The sequence below is a fragment of the Nanorana parkeri genome, unplaced genomic scaffold (genome assembly GCF_000935625.1).
Source record: "Nanorana parkeri isolate BGI_ZX_2015 unplaced genomic scaffold, ASM93562v1 scaffold709, whole genome shotgun sequence".
NCBI lineage: Eukaryota > Metazoa > Chordata > Amphibia > Anura > Dicroglossidae > Nanorana > Nanorana parkeri.
In genome coordinates, this window is record NW_017306977.1 from 811,250 (window position 1) to 821,249 (window position 10,000).

The window sequence follows — 10,000 nt, forward strand, 5'->3', positions numbered from 1 at the left end:
TAAACACACTTTTTTATTATTATTATTATTGTTATTTATTTATTTATTTTCATATTAAAAGGTACAGTCTGTTCTCTGGCTAACTGACAGCAGTTTCATATTACTCTCTAAACTTGAAATGCCAGTTTCTCAAATTAAAATATCTTTTGTGGCCTCAGCCACTCTAAAGTCATCCATAGAAAAGAAATAAAGGAGGTCGGGCAACACTTAAGCCAAGCCATAATTGGAAGTATGTGAAAAATGAAGTGTCAGTTTGGTCAATAAAGGGCAAAGGTCAAGGGGAACTGCAGCCCAAACTCAGCTCGAAATGTGCTCATTAAGATGCCCAATCAGCAAGCTCCCTTACACTTTATCACATTAGTCATCAGACAGAAAGCTGCTTCAAAATGCCCTGCTCTGTGTAGTTATTACTCCTCTTGTTCATGTAAAAAAGGAGAGCTGGTATATAAATCGTTGCTCAGTCATCTGGAACATACCATGGCCCTTCACCTCCCCCTCTTAGTCCGGCTCTGTGTGCTTGCTCAAAACAGCTACCTTGAGATTCCCTTCACTAGAATGTACAATTGTCTGAGCCTGCAAGAATTCTGCAGAGAAGCAGAACATTATGCTCTCTTACATGGATACATCAAGTTTGAGAATCCAGACTGAAATCTGCTTTTATCATTAATCTAAAAATACTTTACAATGTATCTATTAATAAGGGGGTCGTTTACTGCCCTGATGTATTTGGCAAACTAGAGTATCTCAAAGCTTATTGTTACAGGCTTGTCTATTTTAACCAAAAGGCAACTCTGTATTATTTTGCTTGTTAAACAGAAGCATGTATATTGGTATCTAGTTTCAAGGTACAATGTACACACAAGGGCAGAGTGTGTGAGTCTAAACAAAGTGTGCATTTGACCTAGCAGCGAGGTTTTGGCTTGACTCCCCAGAGAGTAGGGCTTAATCTGGATCAAACTTTAAACGGCTCTTCAAATGCAGGTCTAAACCAACCCCAAATCTCTCAGGTTTCTGCACATCATCACTAAGCAACTTATTTTCATTGACTAGGAACTAAAAGGCTCAATGTTTTGGTCAGGCTGCTGCCTTCCTCATTTGCACTGGGTGATGGATTTGCCCTGTGACAAACAATTTACAAAGTATTACTCATAGCTTCCAACCTTTTTTTTAGCACCGTTTTATTTTATATTTTGGCTTTTTTTACTCTTCCAATGCCTGACTTTTTTTTTCTTCTTTGATTTTAACTGTTGCCCTGACCAGAGGTTCCATGGAATGGAGAAACATTAGTTATATTTCTGGAGACCTCTCATTTCCTCCTCATATTAAAAGAACATTACAGATTGCTGCCAGGGATCTCCATTAGGAAACTGCAATGCCACGCTCCAATGGCCTTGTGGTTGTAAAGCTTGGATAACAGCCATATTGATTTCCCAAAAGGCTGCAGAACCATTTATACATAGGAAAAATGTATGTTAAAAAAAGAATGGGTGCTAATGGCAAATATGCATGTAATTAATTTCTTGTATTTAATAGACAAAAAAAAAATATTTTTAAAATGCTACAGAGAAAAGTATTTGGAAAATCAGTAGGAACCAATCAAATCACAGGAGGTTTTTTGTTTTTTTCAAGCATAGTAGAGCCTACAGAAGTACTATTTAATTCAAGTCCACTGGAAAATGAGTCAAAGCTTAACATCAGGTTGCAGAGTTTCCTTTCAGGGACATGAAATTTGCATTTGTAAATATTGGTTGTCTTGAACAAGGATCACATGGGCAGAGTGAATCTCTTTCTTACTATCAGTCTTAAGGCTCCCAGTTTCATCCCATTTTAGAAATGTACTGGTCATTGGGAGTGAAGGCTCCCATAAAATATAGTCAGTTGTTTTTATTCTACCTATGGCAGTACCACCCCTAACAACCAGTTGATCTTGGAAAAGCTGATCCTTAAACTGGCCAAACCGGTTACATTTTGAGCAATTCGAGCAGTGTGTGGATCGATCGCCCCCCATTCAACAAAAAGAGCCAGCCAATCAGCTGCCGTCAATGCTCGGGTAGTCTAACAGCGGAAAAACCCACCGCTGTCAGAATACAATAGATCAGCAGGGGAGATTCCTTAATCCATGCTCTTAGCAAGAGGTTTTCTTTTTTTTACTGGTCAGCCCTAAGAGGCTTAATCAAAAACACTAACAGTAAATGGCCTACCTTAGCTCACATATATAATTTTTGTTGTTAGTTCCTCTTTATGGAGACATCAGATATTTTTTAAACTTCTCATGCCTCCTTTGTAGTCTGCCTTAACAGATCGAGTACAGACTGTACTTGATTTATTCCTATACTGGCAGCAGCCGTGATCCAACAGCTTTGAACCAGAAAGTGCTCAGAGTTGAACGCTTCTGGATACGTGCCTCACAGAGGAGATTGCGAAATAGAGGTTTCTCATCTTCCCTCCAATCTCCATCCTGAAGGCTGCAGTGGATGTCCCAGGCGAGGGAGTTACCTAGAGCAACCTGCATGCAAAAATAGCCTGCTTAGGAATGCCCTCTCCTCCAGACTGACTTCCACCCATCAATGCATTTTAATTTGGATTAAACTTCAGCATTAAATAAGCAGGGTCTTTTACAAAATGTTAAATGCTAAAGCATAAATGCACATTAACTAGGTACATGAGCATTGTTTACAATGTTTAAATTCTCTTTAGTGTCAGTTCAGTGCACTTTTTTTGCATACTGCCGCAATCTTCTTTTTACAACCACGTTTCATACTACAGACTTAGAAGTAATTTTTAACATGTGTTCAGTTCATATACTGTATCCTATACCCTATCGTGGCCAGGGGAATTGAAAAAATTAGTAATTTCCCATGCACATGACTGGATAATTAACATTAACACAGCTTCACTAAAATAAGTGAACATTCTACTCCTTTTGTAAATCTACCTCATTACACATGTCAATAGTTACCATGGTAAATTTAAGGATTGTAACACAATATCACTAAAATAACATTAGCAAAACCAGCAGAGCATGCAAATTTGTGCAAGAAACATCTTAACGTCCCTGAAGCCACCCTGAGGCCCATAAGTCTAGCACCACAAGGTCCCCATGTTGTGCAGCCATAATGAGTGTTAAACCTTGTTGTGCCAGAGAAGCTGAACTCATGGTTGAAATATTTAGCCAACTACTGTTCATACACTGACTCCTGCTGACTTCCAAAAAAACCTTACAGGAGAACTAGACTAATCCAAGGAAACTTAACCGTGTGCTGTACATGCTACAGAAGACTATAGCAAATTATAAACTAATACAAAAAACAAGCATCAAGTAAATTTGTATACCGTATATACTAGTAGATGGCCAATTTATTGCAGAGTGTAAGGGAAAGGGGTGTGAAGAGCAGTCATTCAAAGCAAAACCAGCTCTAACTAGTCTTTCTATGCTTGGCTGTTAACAGAGACGCTGTTATCTTGCTCATTCAGGACCCCCTGCACCAGTTGTGCGCACTTCACCAGCTCTGCAGGTGACAACAATATTTCTGGGTATGGGAAGCATATAACCTCCTCCCTTGTGACAGTGCTTTTAGTGTAGAAGCCAGTTGCTAGTCCCCAACACTGTCACATACCCGGGGAAATGGCATCACCACTTCCCTTAGCGCCCTACATCAGCTAACACCTTCAAATTTTAGTTCCAGCTTGGGAGTGCTGGTAACATTATTATAACTGGGGAGTGGGGCTTTACAAACACACTAACATTAAAGCAGATTGTTGATCATTTTCATAGTTGTAGAAATAGGTTGAAAAAATACACAGTTCCATCCAGTTCAGTGTGTGTGTGTGTGTGTGCCTAAGTACCCCCATATCCCTGTATATATTTTTCACTGAGAAAGACATCTATAAATGTTTTAATTTATCAACAGTGTCAGTTGATACCACCACCTGGGGAACAGAGTTCCATGTTTTCACTGCTCTAAGGCCCCATTCACACCTGACCGTTTTGTAGCGCGTCCTACGCTCGATGAACGCTCTACAAAACGGTCAAAAAAATAAATAGCATTGTAGTCAATGGTATCGTTCCCACCTGTCCGTATTTCCGCCCGTCCCGAACGCACTACAAAACGGCCCACGCATGAAAAGGTCCCTGAGCGTTTTTTGCTGCGTATTGGTCCGTTTTGTAGGGCGTTTTCCATTTGTATACTGCCAAGTAGCCTTTGGAATCGTGCGACGGTCGCGCGACTTTTTTACCACGAATCGCGGTAAAAAAACCGCGTGACGGTCGCGCGACAGACGCGCATATTACAATACGCATAGGTGTGAATGGGGCATAACTTTAAAGAATCGTTTACGCAGTTTAAGATCAAATATTTTTTCTTCAAGTTGTGGCCATGTGTCTGCTTCAGGGACCATAGAGTAAACAGTTTATTACCGTTATTACAATCACCGTTGATAAATACATTTGTACATTGTGATCATATCCCCTCTTAAAGTATAGTACCACTTTTGCAGCCAAATTAGGTTAACACCTACTTTATGTTTGTTACATGTTCCCATTCACATTGCATAACTTTAAAAAGATTGCAAATTTCTGCTTAGATTTTTAAGTGCTTTTACAGTACTTGCTTTAAAATCCATCCTAGCTTCCCCTAAGGAGGGCTGTACAAAGATATGTTTACTATAATTAACCCTGTCTGCAGTCAGATTTCATTATCCCTTCTAAACTAGATTGAAACACTGTCTGTCCTAACAAGGGGTTAAAGACTTAAGCTGGCCATACACTGCTCTATTTTTTTCTTTCAACCTGCGGCCTGAACAAAAAAGAGCAGATTCATCCTTCAATGCTACGAGCATGATCTGGTTAAAGGGCATGCATAGCCAAACCTCTTTCTTTCTGGATAGGGATAGGGAAGGGTTAAAACCTCTATCAACTTATTTTTTGCTTAACATCAGTCTGTTCCGCACTGCCCTCCAAAGAAAGAGTGCTTGGCCAATAGTGGCATTGCACAAATCAAAAGTAAAAGAAAACAGCTGCTATATCTCTTCACACTGATGAAGGAGGACTCCATGCCTTTTTTTACATTAGTTAATTCTTTTAGTCTATGTCCCAATGGGGAAATTCTCCTTCAATTCTTGTCCCAAAGACACAATAGGAAGTAAGAGGAAATCTGTTCAAAGTAAGGTAAGTTCCCCTTTTAGACCAATGTCACCAGACCAGGTGTCTTCCACTGGAAGATTAACCTTCACCTCTTGTTCTGAAGACAACTATAAAATTCTGATTGTCCCATAACTTCCTGTCTCTGTGACAATGATCACTAGGACAAGTAAGAAAGAATAAATCTACCTAGATGGGACACACCAATAACAAGAGGGGCTCTACACTTACTATCTGCACCCTATTATAACCTAAACAGAAGGTTTTGGCTGTATATGTACTTTAAGAAATATATTTAATATCAATTATGGAAATTTTAACTGTTTCTTTGGGAATTATTCATTTATTTACATTTTACGTTTTGTTTTTTTTTATAACTAACTTAAACATCCTTTTTTTTTTTTTTGCATGCTTACAAAAATGTTCATGATGAAAAATTATTTCAAATGAAAGTTTATCTCTAGCCAAAACACATTATTATTTATTTTGGATAGAGTAGGAAGAAGTTAAATTGTTAAAATCCTGTTTAATTTTTTTTATATTTTTTTACTCCCGTTGGGAAAGTTTCCCCTCACTTCCTATTGTAGAGACAAAACGTGAGCGGTCAAGTCTCCACTGCTTTTCTTGTCAGCGTGTCCCTGTTAAACAGCTTGCCCCATTTTGTGCTTGGGACAACATTGTCACTGAGACAGGAAATTAGTGAAAATCTCCTAAACTAACAGAACTGTTCCCTACTCTAAAATAAAATGGCTCGAAAGAAACTCTGATAACCCAGATGTATACTATTCACCCACAGTAGGCTACATACCTGATCATCGACTAGTTTGCCCTATAAGCTGCAAGTGTCCAGGAGCAGAGATGCATGAGTAGCTTGCCTTAAATCTCATTCTATGTGTCAATTCTTTTTTAACTTTACTTTTTTAACTGGTTACGTCTAAGCTGTTATAAATATTACTTTTATCCTATATTAGAGTATCAAGAAGGAATGGAAAAGATTTTCAGTCTCATTTTAGTTGATTCAGTGGTAAAGTGGCATTATACTAAGAGGTTTGATGCTAAATGGTGCTTAGTCCTGCATGTTTAGGATGAGCAGTCAAATACAGGTGTTGATAGGTGATTTGTCTTTATAAGAGTATCTCATACATGGTCATTATAAGAGGCTCTGATAATTGTTCACATTAATCTATATAAAACTTCAGCCAATAACATTGAAAACACTCCAGCTGTCTGCATTACCCACTCTCTGTTAGAAACCAGGTTGCAGAATGCATATTTCAAGACACAGCCTTCACTGAATAGCTAATCAATTTCTCTACTTTATAAAATAATAATCCTGCGAGCAGGCCCTAAATGCCTCTAAAGAATACAGCTCACACATTAGCCATGTCTGTCTCATCAAAACACGCAACAGAAGTTCTGTTTAATGGAAATGCGTCAATAAAAAATTAAATGGTAAATACATATTAGGGGTCATTCACTAAGGGCCCATTCACACTGTGGTACGTTAGCATGCGTTATTACGTTAATTTGCATTGCATTAAGAAAGCCTATTCATTTGAATCAGCTACTTAACGCACTAAAAGGAGGCAAAAAAAGTACCACTTCTGCCAACGCACCATACTGCACTGCACCGCAATGCTTTCAGAATGAATGGCACCGCATCGCTCAAATGCATATGGTGTGTGTTGTACATGTCACTGCAACGTAATAATGTGAATGGGTTCTAAAAGAGTAAGGGCTGTTCAAGTAGCAAAGTGAAAGTTAGCGAATAACACATACATTTGTATACATTTTTCAGCACATATCTTTCATGTAATGTGTTTTTCATGTTTTTGTCATGTGTTTTCATGCATTATGCATTTTTGTTTTGACCCATGAAAGTAAAATAAAGCATAGCTTACTACGGGGGTGGGGCTTGATGTTTTGCACTAAAATGCACGAAAGTGCACATTACATGAGTTTTTTTCTGCATTTTTCAAGCACTACTCTTACAGTCTATGGGGCTTAAACCATGCTATCAGCACTAAAAGAAGCACCTTCACCTTGCCACAAAATGCACTGCATCATGTTGCCTTAGTGTGAACAGTCACCATAGAGAAGAATATAATTTCCACTGCAGCGTGATGGCAGACATGCGACAAATCACATTAGTGTGAATGTATCTATCTGAACTCCGGCCAAATCAAAAGAAACAAATAAATCAGTTATACATTTTTAGAGAAACAAACATTACATGTATTTTTAGATAAAGCTAGTATAAATAAGTAATCTGTCTTTATATTAGTGCTTAATAATCCCATGTACAGCAGAACTGAAAATGGAAAGCCAGTAGCCAGTCAGTCCAGGTCTACTGTACTGTACAGGATTGTCAGCGCAAAACACTGTGTAAATTTAAGAAGTTGATGGACCGAATCACAAACGATTTGTCAAGTAAAGCAGCTCACAGTCCACTGTAGATGTATGTAGTTTTCTGGCTGGAGTTCACCTTTAAAAATTCTTGTGTGTCCTATTCAAATCTGGGACATCTTTCAGCTTTACTGCCTCAATATTAATCAGCACCTACTGCAAAAAAAAAACTTTTCCATATAAATTTCTCCTGCAGTCCCTTACTAGTATGAGGAAGAGAGTGAGGATTGCTACACTGTGTCTCCGACACAACTTCTCACTGGGATCGCTGTGGTCATGAAGGCACAAACTGCCCCTAATAATGGTGGGGTTAAACCAAATACAGAGGAGAGCTAAACACTTCCATATGTAACTCAAATATAAATTATGATAGGAACTAGGGAAAATAAAAGCTTCTAAACTTTAAAAAAAAAATGGGGACAGCAGGATATGAAGACAGAAGGCTGCTTGCCAAATGAAGCTAATGTCATCATTTTGGTATTATTGCAAATAATGTTTCTGCAGTTAAAGGGTATCATTTCATTCAAACTTTTTGCATTAATCGATGGCTAACACGGTACAATATTCCACTACTGCAGGTATAGAGAAAAGAAAATGCTTTAGTTGTATCTCTACACACTCACAGAGGTCTGTGTCACACAATACTGTAATGACTCTGTAGCAGAAAATCAAATGCTAACAAGCAATAACCATGTTTGCTGAATGTACCAGGACCAATATATCAATCACATTCTATAACAGAAAATATCAAATCAATAAAACAACAACACATCTCATGCATATAATAAATCAGTAAAACCTCTAATTCACAATATTTAGGTAATATAAATGGCAATTTTCAGGAGAAGGAAAATAATCTCAATCACAGTAAGACAGCCACGCGGCCCTATGCATAACTCCAAAGTGCATTTTAAAGAGCCAAGCAAACTGAGTACCAAAGTTATGGCATTAGCAACATTTATTGTGTGCATTGACTACCTGTAGATATAAGTTCAGTTTTTTATTAATATATAGTCATGTGTATTATCATTAAATAATTCCTACCTTGTTCACTGCTGTTGTCCCCACTATGCGACGTGTGCCCCCCACTGGATGGTCCAGGTGTTCCCCCTGAACGCGTTGATGCTGTGTCGTCGTGGTCTCTGCTCCAGGAAGGCTGTGGAAAACACAATGAAATTTGATAAGCAAAATAAATAAATAAAATTTTAAAAAAATCCCAAGCTCTGTTATTTTGTCTTTTGCATATATTTAACAAGAACCAATTTAATGTGCAAATTTAAAGGAAAGCTGCCAAATGGATCTGCATTAGTTTCTTTCACTGAACTAAACTGCTGTGGAAATCTTTCATAATTGCATGCTGAATTACCATCGAAAACACAAACATTCCGGAGAAAAGGCAAATAACGGCTTCTAGATTCTGATTATATATTTAGCAGCAACAAACCCTCTGGCATAACAGTCTGTTACTCTGCAAATGCAAAAATGAGAGTGGTCTTTGATACTGCTGTTTATATAGTCTTAGCCTCTGATACATCACACAAGACAAGCACAGAGAAGCTTTTAAAGATTGGGACACAATTAGGCCGGGCTCCATAATAGCCGATATGTGTCAGCTGTTTGCCGGATGGTATGTGGCAAATGGACTAGGCAAGGGGACAAAAAAAAGAAGGATAACAATGGCTTCACATGGTCTATGTACACTCAGCCCCATGCAGAGCCTCCTTGTACTATTGAACAGAAAACAGATGTTAGTCCTTATCACTGTCTGAATTTGAAAATAACATTCAGATAGGAAAAATTGGCTGTAAATTAAATTCTTAGAAAACACAATCACAACAACACTCCTCCAAAAGCTCCTTTTATCGTTAGAAAGGATTTTAATTAGCTTTTAGTGCAAGCTTTTCAAAATATCTGCAGGCCTCACCTGGCTGTCCAAAACTGATCTGCATTTACTATGGAGTTTAGTACCCTCATTATTTCATACTTCTCTATAACACTCTGCACCATCAGTCAGCACATCCGGGAATTAGTTCATAGAGAGCAGTCACTGGCATATTGGGTAATTCCAGTAATTAACTTTATAGTTACAAACAGTAGTCTTTATATTGTTTTAGAAAACATGCGTTTGAGCAGCATAATTCAAATGTGCATTAATGCTTTAAAAACCTTGTTTCTATGTATAGCGTGTCATGTTAAATATAAATATATGGACAGTCATATTTTCTCATTACTGATACATACTTCTTGCTTAGTGGTGCAACACAGTGGTTATGGCTTGTTGCTTTTTTCTTCCTCCGTATCTCAATGCAAGTCTAGGGGTTTGATTATTGAAGTGTGAAGCACCGTGAAGGACAGATTTACTAAAGCAGTCCGTGGGGCAAATTTACTAAAGCAGACATCCAATCGTAAGGCAGAAGCTCTATATCATTTTTCAAATTCCCTCGCACATGGTTG

General features: G+C 38.1%; 1 protein-coding gene across 4 annotated transcripts in view; it reads right to left on the bottom strand.

Moving 5' to 3' along the window:
* MEIS1 (Meis homeobox 1) overlaps nucleotides 1-10,000 on the bottom strand; it is a 146,424-nt gene that overhangs the window by 103,548 nt on the left and 32,876 nt on the right. For all 4 annotated transcript variants that reach the window (XM_018563904.1, XM_018563906.1, XM_018563905.1 and 1 more), the window contains one exon: nucleotides 8,591-8,702. In XM_018563904.1, the coding sequence (XP_018419406.1) occupies nucleotides 8,591-8,702 (112 nt within the window). The remainder of the gene's footprint in view (nucleotides 1-8,590; nucleotides 8,703-10,000) is intronic.